Source organism: Sprattus sprattus (assembly GCF_963457725.1).
Source record: "Sprattus sprattus genome assembly, chromosome: 7".
Lineage (NCBI taxonomy): Eukaryota > Metazoa > Chordata > Actinopteri > Clupeiformes > Clupeidae > Sprattus > Sprattus sprattus.
This window is the reverse complement of record NC_137926.1, coordinates 3,549,944-3,570,975: the sequence shown is the minus strand read 5'-3', so window position 1 is coordinate 3,570,975 and position 21,032 is coordinate 3,549,944. Positions and strand designations below refer to the sequence as shown.

The 21,032-nt window shown below is 41.5% G+C and overlaps 1 protein-coding gene across 1 annotated transcript; it reads right to left on the bottom strand.

The window, feature by feature from the left end:
* Nucleotides 1-11,513: 11,513 nt before the first annotated feature.
* pofut3 (protein O-fucosyltransferase 3) lies at nt 11,514-19,893 on the bottom strand. Its single transcript, XM_080841963.1, has 4 exons — nt 19,516-19,893; nt 18,788-19,031; nt 12,474-13,312; nt 11,514-12,189 (listed from the first exon to the last, which is right to left on the bottom strand). Exons 1-4 carry the CDS (start codon nt 19,594-19,596, stop codon nt 11,965-11,967), a joined length of 1,389 nt encoding a protein of 462 aa, XP_080698089.1. The 5' UTR covers nt 19,597-19,893; the 3' UTR covers nt 11,514-11,964.
* Between the last annotated feature and the right edge of the window lie 1,139 nt (nt 19,894-21,032).

Below are 21,032 nucleotides of genomic sequence, written 5' to 3'. Positions count from 1 at the left end.
GTTGTTCTTCTCGTAGTGAAACGAGAGCGACAGCTACATGTGCTTCTTCACGCTATATCACTCAGAAGCAGCTAAACAGGGAATTGTGGTCGGGTTTCTTCCTCCCTTTGGAAACTAGAGAAACCTCAACAGAAACAACACCACATTCAACTCCACCAACCATCTTTCATCTGTACGAAAAGGAGAAACATACCATTCAGTTCCGAGCACTGAGATCACAGATCGTTATACTACACGGACTTTCAATCTGTCAAAAAAGAATATTGAACATACAACAGAACGACTCCAATCTGTCAAGTAAAACTCCAGACCAGATTCTGCAAAGAACATTAACAGATATGGGTGGATTTAATGGCCTGTACAGAATACTAGTAATGAAATGATGACTTATTCAATCATCGTCTCATATAAAAAAAGCCAACATCTTTAAAATACAGAGACTGGATTTCACATTTGGACGGAATACCAGTGGATACATTTTTTTAAAGTCACTCATCTCTTGCCAAAAAAATGGTGAACAGTTCTCGCTTCATTGGGGATTAAATTGCAAACACTGAACTTGAGAGAGTGCCCTTAAAAAATGGCCTCCTGCTGTTCGCTGCAGGGGTATTTAAGGACACAGCTCCATTTGCACGCATGCTTTTACTGAATTATTCATAATGCCATGGAGTTGATGGTCATGTCATACGGACTGTGTCTATCATGTGTGCCGAATAGAGTCACGGGAAGAATACCATCAGGCAAGACACACACACACACACACACACACACACACACACACACACACACACAAAGAATACCATCAGACAAGAAAGAGTCCCTGGATACCTGAGGTGCTCTACTTTGGCAGTTTGGACCTGTGTTTCTTTATACTGACTTTTTTTTTAAGATTTCTTTTTGGGCTTTTTGGCCTTTAATTTACAGTTGAAGTGAAGAGTGGGACAGGAAATGAGAGGGAGAAGAGGTGGGGAGTTGACAGGAGAAATGACATCAGGCCGGAATCGAACCAGTGTCCTCCATGGGCATCAAGCCCGAATGTGGTCAGGGCTTCCTGTTTACGCCACAGTGCCCCCCGAATCTTTATTCTTTTAAGGTGATACAACAATGTACTAAGAATGGAATAGACAAAATGTGAGAAGACGTCATTTTTACATTCTCAGGTAATGATGTGATCTGTATCTACGAAACCTGAGATGTAGAAATTGTGTACTAGAAAGGATCCGGCTACATCATTCCTGAACGGCATCAGTAATACAATGCCTGCAAGGGCCCATTCTGTAACCTCAAGGCGTTGCGTAAAAGAGTTCATTCTATCTGTCAGTGACACCAACACTCACGCCACTTGCATGCAAATGGCGTGATGAGACAAAACAGGAAAACATCCCAACTCTTTGTAAACCAAAGTTGAGTAACTCAGGTGACTGAACTTCCTGTAGTGCATGCATCAACAACATTTCCTCTGTCTCTCCACAGCAGCCAATCCTCATCACTATAGATTACGCACCCATAGATGTGAACGTTCAAGACGCACTCTCTGTGAAATTCTACAAAGCCTTGATAATGTTAGAATGATCATTTGGGGACATTAAAGCATTAGAATTGCTTGAAAAGACGTGTGGGTTTCCTTTTGAACAGTGTCTTATTGGAAGGTTTTTTGAGATACAACACATGTTGTCAATGTATTACATTTCACCACAATGCTGAAATGTATAATCTGTATATTTATGCATTTTATTCACTTCAAAATACACTATAATTCTGTTAAACTTCGATAACTCAGTGGCAAATGACGTGGACCAGTTCAATGTATATCACAAGGGGTTTGTCCTTTTAAAAAAAATACAAACTATTAATACTAAGAATATTAACTGAGGGACAGACGACTTTAGCCTCTGCGGTGTGTACCATTTTCTAATGCCATAGCGCCCTCTGGTGGGGAGCTGTTTATGCCAAAAGCACTAAATTAAACAAGGACATGCATAACACTCCACCCACGGCATAATATTTAGGCTCAGGTTGATTTTAAACTCTAGATGGTGTGTATTTTCAACCCATGAAATATAATTTTTTATGAAAGTTTACATATAATACGTATAGCCTACATATCATTTACAGCTCAAAAAACACGTGTGGAGTATCACTTAAACAAACGGCTATTAAATGCATTTTGTTTAACCTAGTTGTTCCTCTCCAGAAGTCGAACATGAATGTATTATTATTACTTTATTATTGGGGTGATGGTACATAGCAACTAACTCATTTGAGGTGATTCATAATAGTTTTCCCCTTTGTTTATGTTTTCATAAATTTGTATGACTTTTACAAGGTTAATACAAAAGTCTACGCTCCATGTTTCCAGAAAGCCAAAATAAATGAGGGTGTGACCCCGTTTCCTTTTTAATAAATCACACCTGTTTCATGAGCTCGCCTTCATTCTGAAATTAAGCATTGTGGGGCGGAGCGCTTGGCTATAGGCGAGAATATGGTATCTCAAATGGGCGTAAGGCGCGATAAAAAAAAGGCACCTGGCCTTGAATGGTTGAGTAGGGCAGACTACAGGTCTTCTCAGACTACCTGTACTCGATATCTGTGAGTTGCACTTCAGCGATCTGGGTGGAGCAATGACAAAATCCGTGCGTTTAAATGTAAAATGTAAACACCATTTTCACGTATCGTGCCCTTGGCTTGCACGCTTTTCATACCTGAGGGGTGTATTAAGTCGAGCGCCACTACGAGGAGAAACGCAATATTGCAATTCGGCAATATAGGCCTACTTTGATACATGAACAAAATACACTATCTCAATATATGTGTCTAAATATTTAATATCTAAACTCCTAAAAAATTACGCTATCAAGCCTAAAAAATAACGAGTTAAATTAGAAATAAACTCACCAATATCAATTAAGATATTTATTACCAATGTTCTAGTAGGCCTATGCCTTAACAAACCAAACTAAAGTAGGCCTACCTGCAAATGTAGTCTCTTGAAAGTGGCTGAAAGACGGAGAAGAGCTTTGCCAAGTGCAGAGAGAAGACAGCTAGCCTATTAGTATTCCAACCTCGTGTGGATTTACTGGAGCTTACTGGCGTGCAGTGCATGATCCGGCCATTTCAACTTGACGTGAATCCTTGACAAAGCCATCTTCAACTTCTACAAACTCCCTGAAAAGGAGCTTTCTAGCCATAAGTATGCCAATCACCAACGATCCGTGACGGACCTCATCCAAACTCATTAATGCTCTTTCTGTATGGAGGATTATCGGGGCCAAAACTAAATAAATAAATAACTAAATAAATAAATAAATGAATGGTTAAATACTTGGATAAATACATAATTAGATTTATTTATACCTACATTTATTTATTTATACTTACATATATTTATTTATACTTACATATATTTATTTATACTTACATTTTGTCATACATTTTGTCATACATTTTGTCAAACATTTTGTCATACTTACATTTTGTCATACATTTTGTCATACATTTTGTCATACTTATTGTCATACTTATTGTCATACTTATTGTCATACTTATTGTCCACGGTGTAACTTGCTTGCAGCAAAATAAATCCGTCATCCCCCGTCACCAAGTCAGGGGGCGGGTTAAAGCCTCTGATTGGTGTTACACACCAGGCAGGCTCAACCAGTCGATCAGGCTCGAGGGATACTGAATTTTGGCGTTTATGGATGCCAAGCGCCAGATTTAGTTTAATGAAAGTTATTGAGCATTATTTAAATAAATCAAGATACCAGAATGTCCCAGAAGACATACCCTCAGCTGCTGCGTGAGGCTGCATCCTTAATTTAAGAGGCCCTCAACTCGTCTACTACTAGTAGTATTTCTAGTAGTGTTATGAAATGTTGGGTTTAATGTGGCCTACTGGGTGCACTGGCCGTAGTAGTCGTAGCCAGGTCGTAGCGCTGTCGTTACCCCATCACGTCTATCTCTTCCATAGTTTGCATCAGGCTGCTATTAGAATGTTACGCTGTAGCATGGTTCTTATGTCCTCAGTTTTTGAATCACCAGTGATGAAGAAAGTGTTTTGTCCGTCTCTTCATAAACGGATGACTAAGAGTAAGACCACATTTACACATAGCCGGGTAATTACAGAATAGAGAATATTTCTGCCCTTCCGTTCAAAAATAACGTCGTACACACAAGGTCTTTTTCCAAAAAACTTTCTGTTTACATGAACCCGCATATACGCCCCCAAACGCCATCATAACTATGCTAAACCTGTAGGTTTGCATAAGTAGGCTGCTAATCCATTAAATTGGCTATGAGTCCTAGATATGTCCTTTACGTTTATTTGGCTACAACAGGTAGACAAGATGGAATGTAAAACTCGTAGTCCACTGGTGGAAGTGCAGGGGATACCATTGTTAAAGCCAATAGTCACACACTGGGGAAGGGTTGAGAGATTCAGTTATAGGGTTGAAAGAATGCAATCCTGCGTTTGCATTAACGTATAAATGAGCACTACGTTAACAGCATCCATGATCAGTAAACAGTAAATATAGGACACTCACATCACGAATGCATTTTAGGCGCATGTGACGCAAACTCCGTTTGACCCAGTGCACACGCAAAAACTGAGTTTTCCTGAAATCTCCACTTTGGCCGGAGTTTTTAGAAATGATCGTTTCCCGTGATAAAACCTTCGTTTTTTCTCGTAAATGAAAGGCCAAACCGCATGAAAATATATACGTTTTCCCACCGTATAAACGGGGTCTACGTTCAGTTGAGTTCTGGATTTTAATACGTTTATCAATCTGTAGATTGGGAGAGAAACCCAGACCTCTGACAATAAAAAACAACACAACACCAGGCTTAGGTCTCAATCATGTCTCTCTCCGCTCTGAAGGCCGGAGGACCATCTTTTATAGGGCACAATACTGTAAACATAGTGACAGTCAAGCAGTAATGACGTTACAACAGTCTCAGAGAAAGAGTCTCACAGCTCCCCAACAAATGACAACTCTCAGACTAGAGAGTTAATAGTTGGAGCTCTCCTTTTAGTCATGACAAGGGACGTTTACCCATTACTTTCTCCAGATCCCGAACATCTATACCCCTGACACAGACACAGTCTACTCTTATTAATACCTGATACCACTCTGCTGCATTTGTCGCTTGATAGTGCGCTTGGACACTCGAAAAAGGTTCGCAATATTTTGTATTTTCAGGCCAGAGAGTGCGAAGTGTTCAATTGTGCCAGCCTAAGATCAAACAGAGTACGACCACCTCCAGGATGTATGACCATCACTCAGCCTCATCTGCTACCTGAGGATCGTGAACACATTTTCATCTATGTCTGTGTCAGTCAGGGCCGATACTGTTGATATAATCTCAGCGAAGCCCTCAATATGATTTTAAAAACAATGTGAATTGCAGTTGCCTCCATCTCCTCAGCTACAGCCAACATTTCGACTACTGTAGCATGAAATATTCCATTTATTTAATCCACACCGGGTGCTGCCATCTTGAATTAGTCAAAAGCAGTCAATTCAAGTTGAACCACCAATCATAGGCTTTAACCCGCCCCCTGACTTGGTGACGGGGGATGACGGATTTATTTTGCTGCAAGCAAGTTACACCGTGGACAATAAGTATGACAATAAGTATGACAATAAGTATGACAATAAGTATGACAAAATGTATGACAAAATGTATGACAAAATGTAAGTATGACAAAATGTTTGACAAAATGTATGACAAAATGTTTGACAAAATGTAAGTATAAATAAATATATGTAAGTATAAATAAATATATGTAAGTATAAATAAATAAATGTAGGTATAAATAAATCTAATTATGTATTTATCCAAGTATTTAACCATTCATTTATTTATTTATTTAGTTATTTATTTATTTAGTTTTGGCCCCGATAATCCTCCATATTTCTGTCCTTGTATCTGGGTCGTTTCGGTGGGTGGCTGGTGATGTGCTGCACAAAGCTCATTGGTCACCACCAGGTGTTTAATTACTTGATTAGGCTACTAATGATCGTTTAACAGTACAGCAACGATAGCTTGATCATCCATATTTACTTCATAAAGAAACCGATACGTTCCAAAGACAACAGCACAAGAACGCCACCATTTCATGACATCTGTATGTAGAAAGTATAAACAAGGCATGGCAAGACAAAGCAAATGTAATTACACGGCACGTTTCATACACAGAGACATCTCAATGAGTTTACATAAATAAAAGCAAAATGAACAACAAAAGGACAAATAAAGACAAAATACTTAAGAGTGAAAAACAGTAAAAGCCCAAACTGTTTGATTATCTCTTTCAGAACACCGAACGGAGAACCACAGAGCAAAAGCCAGAATAGAATCCTTAATAAAAGCCAAATGGAGCCTGATAGAGCCGTTTTCAGAGAAAACCCCGAATTAGAGCTTATCCGAGAATAGCGCCCAAAAATAGGCCTGCCAATACAGCTTCACGGTAAGCTAGAGACATCACTTCCTCGTCGGAAATGACTAAAGGTCTACTTCACGAATTAAATGCTCTTGCTCAGACTTTATTTATGCTGTCGGTATTGCACTGGCAAAATAAGCCCTTTTTTTGCTCCACACTGCCTGACTTCTGAACTCCAAGACCAAAGAGTTTTATCCAGAGTTTTTACTTGATCACAAACCTACAAATCAGCAACACTAAAGACCTTCTGCCATTTAGTTCCAGATGCAAGCAGCACAACAACTAAATGCTGCTTAACCATGTTTAGTTTGGACTCTACTTGCTGGCCTGAATTCATGGATCTAAGAGCCACTCGGTTTATATTCTTTAGACATCAGAGATGTGTTCTGGGCCTAAACCATTCAGTGATTATAGACTAGTAGCAGCAGAACTCTATTGTGTAAGGGATGATGTATAGAACGCAGGTCCTTATCGGAAAATAAGTCCCGACAGGGTGAACCGGACACCGACGCGAAGCGGAGCAGAGAAATAGTTCGCCAAAGACGTTGAACTTCAAAGACGTTGAACATTCTTTAGAACACAGCTGCTCAACCGTCCGCTGAAACTCCATTGATAAGTTACCGGACTCAATACTTTCGGAATGATACGAAAGACCTATATCAGAAGCACAAAACCCGTTGCCATTGACAGCACAGCGGTCATTATATGCAGGTCATTATATGAAAATAAGTACCTGCGAACGTTGGGGATGGCCCATTCAAGGGGCTTTTTGGAACGTTCTGAAGAGCCGTATAATAAGTGTAAGTAACAGGAAGGCAGTGTGAAGATTCTAGAACTAGAGTGATGTGCTCTGTTCTTTTGGTCCTGGACAGAACATTCCGAATGAGCTGCAGCTGTTTTTATGGTATTTTTAGGGAAACCAGGTAAGAGATCATTTCAGTAGTCCACCTTACTGGAGAAAAAAACAAAACATGGATGAGCTTCTGTTGGTCTTTTTGGAACACCAAACCCTTGATTCTGCTTCTATTTTTAAGATGATTGATATGACGGGTGAAGGTCAGATCTGAACACCAAGATTTCAGACTTGGTCTTTGTTTTTTAGAGCCCAAGAATCAAGATGTTTACTAACACTCCACTCCACTCTGGCTTGCCAAACACAATTATCTCTGTTATGTTCTTCTGGCCCAACCAGTTATTTATTTGCCCTAAACATTGACACAGTGAGCCTGTTGGGCTGTAGTCATCTGGTGAGAGAGAGCAAGATATCTGTGTATCATCTGCAGAACTATGGTAGTCAGAGTTAGTGTTGGATGTTTCAATGTTGGACTTGGTTCCAATGGCAGCATATGCATTGAACAGATGACGTCTGTTATCACTGCATCTTCGCCCCTCAGTGAAGACAACATACAGCAGACAGCTTATCATAAGAAGACAACAACATCAACAAGCATATAAAAAACAAGTAATGTAAACTATGCCTTTCGAAACATTGGCAGGTCAATTATGCACAGGCTTTCTGGCCTACTCTGACCCGTGTAGTTGAATGAGCACTGAACCACCTTAGATGCCTTCTTAACAGTCATGTCTGCATCACACAAAACCTCTGTCACATTGTCACTCTTGTAAATGGACTGCATTTATAAAGCGCTTTTCTACTCATAGAGCACTTGGTATAAAGCGCTTAACAGAATGCCTTAGAGTAGACATCTATCGTTTCATACACTGATGGCGGAGGCTATTATCTAAGTTGCCAACCTGCACATCCCGAGTGTTACGGGCTTCAGAGTCTTGCTCAAGGACACCTCGACACTTGATGAGGAGGAGACGAGGTCAAACTAGCAACCTTGCGACTGCTAAATGACTCCTCATCCTCCCGAAACCACTATCGTCACTTAGACGCATTCTTTACAATCATGTAAAGCACAAAACACAAAACCTGTCACATTGTCTCACTGTCACTCGTGTCGTTCGTGACTGAGAGCCATTGCTCTGTTTTCATCACCACTCTGACTGCGTTCCTTCCTCAGGCCATTCTCCATGATCTGTCTACCTGTGTTAGCCACACCACCACAGAGAGCTGGGACTGAATGTGATAATGGGGTTCACCTTAGCCCTTCTTACATTCTTCCCTCCTCCATTTCCACATCCCTTCACTCAGAACAGGGTCCTTCAATGTCTCTGTGTCTATCTCTGATAGCCCTTGCTGTGTGGTGGCTGAAGCTGTATAGACCATATCCAGAGCTTGGACCTCCCGGCGTTTGTAGACATTCTTTAAATCGCCATATGATTAAGGACAAATATCAAGTGAAAGCATGTAAACAGTATCTAGTGTGCAGAAAATATAATCTTTACAGAAAAATCGGAAAAAGTCAACAGTCTATGACAGGCTTCTTGTTTTCCATCCGATGTACGTGCCACTGACACCTTACTTAGAGGGAGTCCAGTAGGTTATTTAGATGACCCAACTCAAAGGCATACCGTCTGAAACAGAACAGATGAATCAGAGCGTTCTCCCCAAAGTGTTCTGCAATTACACAAGAGCTCAAAGCACCTCAACAGCTGTTCCAGAACCACAAGTGTGTTCCAAAGTAGCGCACAGGCACACTGCAGTAAGGAGGACTCCGTGAGTGCCTTATTACACGCTGACGCAGATGCCTAGGAGACGATGCTAGGTTTCCAGGGTGATGATTACCTAAGATCAGAATAAATCACTGATCTGGATCTGCCAGTGCCACATAGGCTTGTCCCTATCTTATCTCCTGGAGAGGCTATAACACCACGCCACAATGGATAGATTGGTGAACACCGTGCCAACTGCTCCCCAAATCGGTCATCACAGGGCGTCTAACGTCAAGAGCGTTCTTTAATCAAACTCGCCGTCCTGCTGCGGTTGATGCTACGCCATCTGGCCCTGCGGTGGGATGTGGCACAGCTCAGCATGAACTATAAATGTGCTGTCGTCACGGTCACAGGTGGAACCCCATTTGACCCCCAGGCGTTTCTACCTTCACAGGAGTCCAGCTGTGTGTACCCTTCCAGAGAAGACGTTTGACATCAGAGGTGGACCTACCGGGTGTTTGTGTGATGAGTAACCACAAAACCCATGATTGTTGCAGATAAACACAAACGTGTTCTAAATTCATTCCAAAGTGATGCAAAATTAGGTTTGCACTCAAATAAAAGAGAACATTTGACTCTAGGTACCACTGGAAAACAACAACAATTAGGCTCTGTCATATTATATCACATTACTATTAGGCGCTGTCATATTATATCATATTTTATCATATTATATCACTATTAGGCTCTGTCATATTCTATCATGTCAGCTACACTGCTGCTCTGGTTTATAAGAGGAGAGCAGCAGTGTGCCTGGGAGGCTAGGGGGTACTGTGACAAACTGTAATAGCTTCATATTTTATTTCCCACTTTCCCACTGGTAAAAATAACTCTCCTGCAGGCCGCCTGAGGAGGGGCTCGCTGACTCACTGGCTGCTCCGGCAGGGGCGGATGGGCAACAGCCAGAGATTTCAGAGGTTTCTGCCCTCAGAAGAGAGTGATGGGGTCAGGACTGGTCTGCCCGAACCTGGAGTGGGAGAGACGGGTGTGCTTGTCTCCATCCATCTCTCCGGCTCTGAGAGGAGTGGAGAGGAGCTGTGTGCTTGACTCCATCCATCTCTCCGTCTCGTCTGTGAGAGTGAGAGGAGAGGAGTAGAGTTATGTGCCTGACTCCATCCATCTCTCCGTCTCGTCTGTGAGAGTGAGAGGAGAGGAGTAGAGCTGTGTGCCTGACACCATCAGCCTCTCCTTTCCGTCTCTGAGAGGAGAGGAGTAGAGCTATGTGCCTGACACCATCATGCCTCCTTCCCATCTCTGAGAGCGAGAGGAGAGGACTGGAGCTATGTGTGTGCACATGCCTCGACACGCTCCTGCTAAAGGGAGCTGCAGCCCGTCCTCTATTCTAGGGGTTTAGTAAGTCCTAACGACAGCAGAGACCCTGGAAGTGACCACCGCGTCGACCATGTCCTCTGAGAATAGATCATTCTGTTGTATATCATCCTTTTGTCATCCAATCATAATCTTCCACTGTGACTTTAATCTGCAATCTGTGCCTCATTTACGAACGATTAAAAAAAACTAGAAAAAAACGTCGGCCTTCTCTCCAACCCCTGTCTTCCAGCACCACGACTAATGACCAGATGTTTGTTTTGGTTGGAGGGGAGGCGGAGTTTTGGACTCTTGCGATCAGAACTTTGACACAATGAGATTTGTGGGATTTAGAGTCTTAACTGTTCACATTGAGTCCCTAACACAGCATCACGGAGGGATTGAGGCCAGGAGTTAGATTTCACTCGGGAGGAGAGAAAGCCCCTGGCACGGAGGGGGATACAAGCTTTTTTCATTAAGAGCTCCTTAGTAAGTTTTGTGAGGCTGTCAAACCAGACTCCACTCGACCCAAACGCTCTCAAACATGCTGTCAACCTCCGTGGTGTTGGCTGCACTTTTGCACACTAACAGTGAACTGATTTTGGAAGACCGCACTTTGGCTTTACAGGATGGGTTTTTTTGCGTGCAAGGTTTTACTTTTACATACATTGTACGTGTGTGAAATGCAACATAGCTTTCATCAATGAAGACAAGTACTCTATCAGGGGAATAAGACAAGAGCTTTAGGGCAACATGCTCACAAATGAACTGACTGAACCGTGATTGTAAACTGACACAGGATTCCATTCTGAACAGCTTTCTCTACGTGCATGTTAGATTCTGAGCACAACAGCTCCCCCCAGTGGATATATAATTCACTACAAGGACTACCTCTGGCATGTCCCCTTTGCTTTCAGATCTAAAAGTACAGTTGTTGCCTATCTGCAGGTTTAATCTCTTAACTTAGGTTGTGTATGAAGTTCCTATTGCAAGTTTTCTAAGTTTTCTATAACAGAATCCTCAGGCGTTTGCCTACGTTCATTTTCTAGTTCATTTTACTGGAGTGTATGCACTTTGGTGGAGTATCCAGACCCATGACATCACTGAGGAGAAATTAAAACACAAACTGTTTTGTTACAAGGTGTTGACAAATTTGCTTTTATTTTCAACTGTGTAGCAAAACATGTCAAAAAATATTGTTCTGATGTGACAAGGCACACAATACGAAACATAGGTCTACATGTATTTCAATGTATTTTGAAGCTCAATTCTGTTAAAACACAGCTGTCTGATATTAGAACAATTGTGAACATTTACGTGAGGTACATTTGTGCTTAGTAAAAACAATGTGCAATGTGTTGGTAATAGTGTTTTCCATTAAATCTGAAATTACAATATAATGCATATTATAAAGAGTGATACGTCTTGCAACCATCCCATTAATGTAATGAGCTAAAGTTGCACAGTCCACAGGGTAAACATTACAAGTTAAGCCATCTCCCAACTCCACTCCACATGTAGACTACTAGCTAAACATCTCTTTCCAATATTTTGCCATTGTAAAGTTTTTGTCCCAACTCCATTCCACATGTAGACTAATAGCTAAACACCTCTTTCCAATATTGTGCCATTGTAAAGTTTTTGTTCTTCACAACTAACCGTCTCAAAGCTCGCGCCTCTTTAATGGACTGGTCATAACTCGGCCTCCATATATTTCTCAAAGATGGCCCCTTCATTGGACCCGCGTCGAAGTCGAAGAGCCGCGGCCGAGGGCATCTCAGGTGGTCTGCTTGCGCTTGCCAGGTTTTAGATTTTAGACCCTGAACACCAGAGGGAGAAAGAAATGCAGCAGTAAGATATACAATCATGACCGCTTGCAATCTGCTTCACTACTTTACTGTTATTCAGTTTTCTAATGCAAAGGGGAACGTTACGAAGTGACAAAATCACAATCAAAACCAAATATGGACATTTATTCTTAACATCAAGTTCTTCAATCAGTCGAACACACACACACTCTCACACACACACACACACACACACACACACACACACACACACACACACACACACCACACACACACACACACACACACACACACACCTGTTTTCGCCTGTTGATGTTCTCCCAGACCCTGCTGCACACCATGCACTCAAACACGTCTATATAGTTGCTCTGGGTCGGGTCCTGCACTCCCCACGGACGATGATTCATCTCCGACACCAGCTCCTCATTGGTCACCTTCCGCTTGAGCTTCCACTCCAGGTACGTCAAATACTCCTCGTCGTTCTCGTCCAGCCGCCGCAAATATTCAGCCAGTCTCTCTGGCGGCGCGGCGGGGTCGACTACCACAGCGCTTCGGTTGCTGGGCAGCCAGTGTGGCGCGTTGGGGGCTCCGTAGTAGACGGGGACCACGCCCAGCTTCAGCGGCCTCCAGAGCTTCTCCGTGATGTAGTCGTCGCACACGGCGTTCTCAAAGGCCAGGATGAACTTGTAGCGAGACAAGACGCGGTAGAAGCCCTGGTCGTCCATGGCAGAGGAGTCTCGCAGGTGGGCGGGCAGGTCGCGGTTATGCAGGCACTGGCCGTACGAGTCTACCGGAATGTGCCGCATGAGCTCGGCCACGTAGACGTCTCTGTCCGAGGGGGGGTCGCAGTCGGACTGCACGTACACGACCGGCGCCAGGCCCGAGGCCCTCAGAAGGTTCTTCTGGGCTAGGGGCACCAGGTGGGCGTGGGAGGTGAGGGCGTCCAGGCTCTCCAGGTACTGAGTGACGAGGGGCAGGTGAGAGTGGCGGCTGAAGGTAGCCGTGTGGTTGAAGAGGGTGACGACAGGCTCGTGGAACAGCTTGTAGTTGTTCTTGGGCGACTCCTCGTGGAACAGCGCCCAGTGCTGGTGCTCGTGTCTCGGCAGAGGCAGGCTTTCCACGTTTAAGTCAGTGCCTGATTAAAAGAAAATGAAAAAGAATGGAAACTTTTTCTTTTTTTTATGAAAAAACAATACATTGTTACTTTGACGAGAACACATGCTACGGCACAGTTTAAACCACTATCCAATACATTGTTACTTTGACGAGAACACATGCTACGGCACAGTTTAAAACACTATTCAAGATAAACTATGGAATATTAGCCTGGTATAAACAGACCCAAATTCACTTCATGAATAGATATGGTCTTGGCACGCTCCATTGAAGATTCATTTTGAAACCATTGGACCATCCGTTAACCAATTGGCATTGAACGCTATTGGATTGCTATACTTCCTACTTCCCCATTAATGGTGCAAGCTAATATATTAGCCTTAACCCAACCCTGTTGGTGGTAAATAAACAGCTTCTTTGCCCCTAAATAAATACATATCCACATCAATTTTCTTGCTCTGGCTTAAACAAAATTTGTGATCAAATATTTTTAGTTTTTACAACAATGAGTAGGCTATACACATACAGGGAGAGTAAAAGAGCAGGACAGAGTAACTAAAAACAAACGTAGAAAATGTAAATGGGAAGTCCATATAAGTGGCAAAAATAAAATACACATACACCAATATATGGAGGCTTCAATTATTCAATGTTTTGCTAGTCCTGTTAGCATAATTACATTTCAAACAAATGCTTCACTTCAATGTCTGATCGGAGGTGACACAGAATGACCCCCCGATCCATCTTGTGAGTTTCTAGACTATAATCACAGCGATAAAGTTTCCAGACTATAATCACAGCAAAGACTGAGCTGAGACCAATTAGCGGGCGGACTCTGACTAATGGACCCTAACCTTCAAGATGTGAAAATGGCTCTTCAGATCTGCGTGCCTTTATGTTCAGAAAAGTTTCTGTCGTGTCGGGTCAACAACTGAATACCGACAGGCTTTGATAGCGGTTGCTAAGCGAGATCGGCCGAGCTGCAACAGTGAAGGTAGCACAGAGTCGGCTATTTTTGAAACGCTAATTAAAGCTTCTAAGAGGAGTGTTTCGCAGCCACTGCTTGGTGGCGACAATTTGACGAAACCTCCCATCTCTTTGTGTCTGTAATTAGGAGCACAGTACAATGTAGGTGTTAAACCAGCTGTGTTGAATAATGCTCCATTAGTATGTTTGAGACCAAGAACACAGAACAGTGTAGGTGTTAAACCAGCTGTGTTGAATAATGCTCCATTAGTATGTTTAAGACCAAGAACACACACACACACACACACACACACACACACACACACACACACTGTGGAGGCAGCAGTGAAGCAAAGACAAGAGACGACAATAGAAGTGGGTCCATTTCTCTTGTAGGTGGAGTCCATCCAAAGACTTCATTACCCACAATTCCCTTATCACCTAAACTCTGTAATCTGCATTTCATGAGACAGCATTGGCTGCAAACAAGGTGTTAAAATCGCGACGTACTTTTGCCTATAAACTGCGTTGAAATGATACATTCACTCTCTTTGCGCTCTCTTTCAACACTGGCTTTGCCAGGCACTCATCTCTCTACCTCCTGGCGTCGGCCAAGGAGGCGCATCTCCGTCCTTCTACCATCAACTGGTGAAGGCCTACTCTTTTGTTCTCAACAAAGACAATCTCTCGTTAGCCAAACACTGCCCGCTAACTGAGGCAAAGCAGCTAACATTAGACCTGCTAACTAGCTAACTCTGCAACGGGAACAAGGCACAACAGTATTCGTGATACTGCAGCATTCCGAGCGATCAACTCCTCCGAACTGAACTGCAGTGAAACAAAGACTTCACAACAAGGACAACGTTCTCCATCTCCGGACAGCATCATCATCTTCTCTGCCTCAGGAACATCGGATGCGCCAACACTTTTCCAAAGGACTGGTAACATCGACTGGGCAGCTAGTTATTCACAACCTGGCTTAGCATAGGACTGTTTACATATGCCATTGTTCATGTATTGTATCCGTTTTGTTTACCGAACATAACTGTTATATACTTTCATTGTTAATTGGTAGTTGGCTTCGCCACACCATCCAAGGGAAATCGTTAGGATAGCTTATCAGACACACGAGTCTTGCATGCATTACTAACCATCTCTTTATTCCAGGGACGTGCAGTGAGGTTCGGAGCTGGTGAGGCACAGAAACCGGAAGTGATTACGTCATTTTGAGCTCTAGTTTAAACTATATATATAATGTATATATACATGTATATATGTCTATGGTTTTAAAATTGTCATCTGATCAGAACTGAAAAAACGTTGTTTTATTGTCTAATACCATTATTTTCAAACGATTGTTTTTTTATTGTATTATGATGAGTTATTAATAAGATATTAATAGTTGCAAGCTAGTGTATGTAGCCCTCCCACCAATGACATGGCTCATTTCATTTTGTCTGGAGAAAATATAACTACGGTGGTGGGATGCTAATTTAAATGACCATTTAACCAACTCGGACAGCTTCGAAAAAACAATTCCATATTTATTTACACAACATATTAACATGTAAACAGTTAAACACTGCATACATAGCACACAATACCAAAATGTTCTACTGGCCAGTATAATTTAAAGTTGGTGCACTTTCGTTGGAGCTCATAACCGTCAGTTTGAGGTGAAACAAAATTAATCCACTCACGATTATCAGTATAGATCAGTGGAAATCCGTTGTCCTCTTCTTGAGTGAATGCAGTCAGTGGCTAGTTTAGCTCAGGATTAGCACCTACCTAGTCTGCTCACAACTTCAAGGCAACTTTCCTGCATCAACAGCCTTTAGCTTCTTTAGGTTCGTGTTGCGCATGAATATGTAGTCCCGTTGGGAAACGTGAAATACTCCAATGCAAATGTGTAATACTACTGTGTTAACTTAAAATACTTAAACCTTCTTAGTTAATTCAACATGCCTCAGGTTAGCAATGCAATCTTCTATTTTCGCTGTCAAACTCAAGTAGAGAAGTGAAGAAGAAAATCCAACGTCAGATTATATACCCAACAAGTGCCCTCTCGCTCGCCACCCTTCTTGAATCCGTGGTAGTGCGTGCCTCCCTTGCAATATTTTTCAATGCGTTTTCAGCTCAACTCAAAAGGTTCTACGCTTGCGCACGCATGCGTAAAACCCAGTTTGGAGTGATTTCGCAATCCTAGGGGAGGCACTGCCTACCCTGCCCATAGACTGCAATGCATCTGCCTCCCTTGACCGCACGTCCAATGTTCATTGGCTGATCACTGGGAACCGGAAATGCTCAAATTCAGCGATTTTGATAATAAAAATGCTCGAAATGATCGGAATCATGCAGAAATGACACTCGTAACACAGATAACTAGAGAAATATGAATATTTCTTTTATAATACATAAATATATATGATTATTATACAAAACAATTTTTTTTTTTTTATATTTTTTTTTTTTACTTTTCAAAATGACAGGTGAGGCTCTGCCTCCCCTGCCTCCTATGACTGCACGTCCCTGCTTTATTCTAACATGGCATCTTAAATCACATACGATTACAAATACATTGGCCTTCATATAGCCACACACGCAAAGCACAATCTCGAATTTCGCGGTGCATAGGCTCGTCCCTTACATACCACACTTGTATGTTCACGAACGTGCATACACATGCACGCGGAACTACGGTAGTCAGGACAAAGGGACACACGCACATACTTTCAGGCGCGCTCCTAAAAGCGCAACACCGAGTTTACAAGCTCGCTCACACACACACTCCCTCTCCCTTACACATACATATACTTCTTCAATTAATTAATTAGTTAGGTACATTTAGCTAGATTACATATTGTGTGTTATTTCTTTATCATTGTGTAATAAATACTTTGATTTATATACGCTGGTTTATTTAATGTTACACAAGAATGGACGTTGTCAACCTCTTCTATTCAGAACTCCAATGACCTTCAACCATACTATTAATAAGGTAACTTTGTTGTAGTTATTAATTTAATTATTAATCAGAGTTCCAAATTGATAGTATAATATATTTTATGAGACTGATATATTTAATGAGACTGATTTGTGGATTATCAACTTAATTGATCTGCCTTTGTGTTGAATGGTTGATCCCTGTCCAATCGGGTGAGATTACCAACATATTGTTGCTGTTGCAAGGACAGCACCAGTGTGTCTTGGTGGCCCTCGTGGAGACAATATCACAATTCATACACAATTGCACCCACATTCACCCGGCGCCTGCTCACTGGGTAAGATACCTACATAACCTGGTACTCCCATATGAGAATGGTACCCATTTTACCTACACTCTTCTCCACTGTCTTATTTCAATCATTCAGGGACTTGTCTGTTGCTCATTTTATATAGTTAATTCAAAATAAGCATTAGTGAAAAGGCTCATTGACTTCCTGTCAATAATACAGACGCACCATCTAGAGTTTTGGAAACAGGGTGACTACCTTGCAACATCAAATACAGTGCAGCAATGACATGGCATCTCATTCTCCATACTCCAAAACTCCATTCAGCCCTAAGTAGCTCTACTGTGCATGGGTCCTTTCATATAGCATCTGCTGGTAAAAATATTGCATTGTACCTTCCTCCCTAATTACTAACCCACCCCCATTTTTTCCCTTCTGCAAGGGCACATTGTGTTACCTCATGGTATGAAATGCGCCGTACATATAAAGTTTGATTTGATTTGATAAAGTCATAAAGATTGTGTTGACAGACATGCTCAAAGCAGTCAACTCAACAGCTATTGTTACTTTTATGAATCACGGCAGAACATGTACTAAGCTGTTAGAATTACAGTTTTGACAACTGGTAGTCTAATATACTTTTACCTGATGAACAATGTATTATAAATCATAACAGAATACTTTACACAGCAACAAGCCTTGTTTCACAGCACACATTCATGTGTTGATAGGTTGCGAGTCTGTTTTATTTTTCCCTTACGTTGCTATGGGATATGGGGTTTCTATGGAAACATAAGAGCTGGAGAGTGCCTTGGATGTCACATTGGTATTTGCAACACATTATCCAAATGCATCAATGCAGCCCATATACAATGGGAAAACAATAGTATTACTTAGTATTATATAGTTTATTCATTCATATTTAATCAGGATTAATGTATATTTAGCATGAGGAGGCAGGAATACGCTGGAAAAACACAAGCGTTGGCAGCCCAGTGGCAAAGAACTACCTAGGGCTCTTAGTGGGATAATTGTGCTTAAACTCCCACTTGAGTTTAAGAGTTAGGGCTGTTTTCCAAAACATTAATTAATCAGTGAGAATAAAGTCGTTTTATAATGTTTGGCTTTTCCTTAACTTTATGAAGTTCTCAGAACTGCAGTTGTCCACTGCCATGACAACACTATTGTTGGACACCGGGGTTTAAGTTCTGAAATCCTTGCATAGCTTCATTTGCCGTGATACCTGGTGATGACAGTAAAAAGGCTCCGTTTCGAAATGCACGACATTGACTTACCATAGAAGAGGAACGCTTCTGTGGAGGGGTGGGCATGGTAGGATCTATTGACAGTGAAGAAGCATCTGTGGCTCCCACACTCCCCCAGCCGTCCCTGCTCCCCGGTAAGGGGGGACCACCACACGATCACCGGGTATCGGCTCTCTGAGCTGCTGGCTATGCTGTCGTCCGTCAACAGATCACTAGTGCCTTGAGCCTCCCATCTGAGTGGGGTGTCATCAAACTGACCCAACTCCTCCACTACCTACGGGGAAATTAAGAAAGGGTTTGCTTACGTAAAGAAACAAAGAAATCCCTGCCAACATTTGTTCATAATGACTTATAAGTAAAGTACTTAACAAGTAGATGTAGATCCATGCTTAGCATAGGCTACAGCAAGAGACGATATAATGAATGGAAATATTGAGGGGTTGCAATCTGTTCTTGTAAGGAAGTGTTTTGTAAGTGTAAGGGAGCATGCAGGTCAGTTGCTGGCTACAGATCTGGGAAATAAAGTAAAGAATGTTGGTGAGTACGGCTAAGCAGGAAGGACAGGGGGAAGAAATACCAGGCAGGAGAAGGATCCAAGCGTTATTGAGAATTCAGGAAGACCAAGGAAGAGACCTTAAAGTAGGCTACATGAAGTGCACCTAAAAGACAAGAGAATCGACAGTGCAGCACTGAAAGCATCCCAAGTGAGATATTTGAAAATTCAAAAGCATCTAATTATTTCTGAGCTCGGATATTACCTGGAAAGTGATGACAAGGAAAAAAAATGCTGAAATACACAGACAAATCACAGAAAGTTTCCGTAGAGACAGTCTCGCCATTTCCCAGCATTTGTCTCCAGCACTTACTTAATCTCATATTTAAGTAACTTGCCACACTGCCACAGCTATCTGAATCAGTGTGTCTTTACGGATTTGTTAAAACATTGTGGAAAGCACTCCATGTTTCGTATTTTCTATGCGTTGAGTCATTTGTTTTGATGTCCCATGCGGCCATTTTCTACTCTTCCGCTGTTATTTCCGGAGTATCAAAAATGAGCTACAAAAACACAAGACCTAAGTTCTATAATACGATAGATATGTTCGAAACATATTCGAAATATTAGAATCTTTAGGTGATTTAGAAAGTATTTCCGTTCGTCGTTTTAGATACATTAAGCACAACGGTTATTGGACTAAATTGAGGGTGGGATCTTCCATGGTTATGGTCATCTCTGAATTCTCATTCATTAAACCTCTTGTCCGTCAAAGCAGCCACCCAATGTCCAGTCTGGAAAATAATGGTCGTTTGAGTGTGAGTTTGTGCATGGATTTCGTGATGACTTCATACAAATATTCTGAAGAATCCTAATTACCCGCCTTAATCAATAACACAGTGTTGTGTGATTTCAGATGAATTTGGGATAAAGTCAGGCCTGATTTTATTCAGTAAAATAATTAGTTTGTTACGGTAGCTTTTAGTTCAGGTCTGCCTTATCAGGAGCAGAGGCTCTACCCTAGATAATGAAACATAAATTAGGTGTGTGCATGTCTTCCCTGGCCTTAGCGCCACAATCCAAGTTTGTTAATTGGTTATGAATTGGTTTCTGATTAAGAGTTCAGTGCTTGTTTAATATAAGTAAGCCATAAGTAGATTAATTTCAAATGGATAAGTATCTTCTCAGAAAGAAAAATGGAAAGACTTCAAGACATGTTTAGGATAACAAGTATACTGGACAAAGTTAAAAGAAGTTCCAAAAACCTGAAGTACATATTTTAGTAAAATGAACACAGAATCCCTACAAGCAAAGGACTGTCCATTGTACTTCAAAGCATATATCCTAGGCTGAATAAGTAGCTTAAACAAAGATTTGCTGGTGCTCCTATTACACCACATGTAACACCTCACCAGAAATGTCATGAACTACAAACGTTATTGAAATCTGCATTCAAATTAACGTAATAATCCCACAAACAGAATTAACATAATGAAATATTGTTAAAAATACAAAAATAAAAACTTTCACAGGGGCTAGACTACAATTTCTGGTATATTAAAATGTACCTTCTGTTAGGTTTTACATCACTATCAAAGATTTACTTTAAAACCAAATAGGTGGATGAGATCAGAGATGGCTCTCTATTGAAAAAAACTTCACTTAAAGGCAAAGGTTTGACAAATATGTTGATAATGATCCAGCACTAGTAATCTCAATCTCATCTATACGAGGGTTGTCGTAGGCAGACAAGTTATCAAGAAGTGAAGACATTTATTGATT

Bases quoted from the DNA above. Each gene is read 5' to 3' on its own strand.
- pofut3 (XM_080841963.1), bottom strand. From the start codon at position 19,596: ATGGCGAGACTGTCTCTACGGAAACTTTCTGTGATTTGTCTGTGTATT. The intron at 19,032-19,515 runs GTAATATCCGAG...ATTTCCCCGTAG, and splicing joins TCCTTGTCATCACTTTCCAG to GTAGTGGAGGAGTTGGGTCA. The intron at 12,190-12,473 runs GTGTGTGTGTGT...TCTGGTGTTCAG, and splicing joins ACATCAACAGGCGAAAACAG to GGTCTAAAATCTAAAACCTG.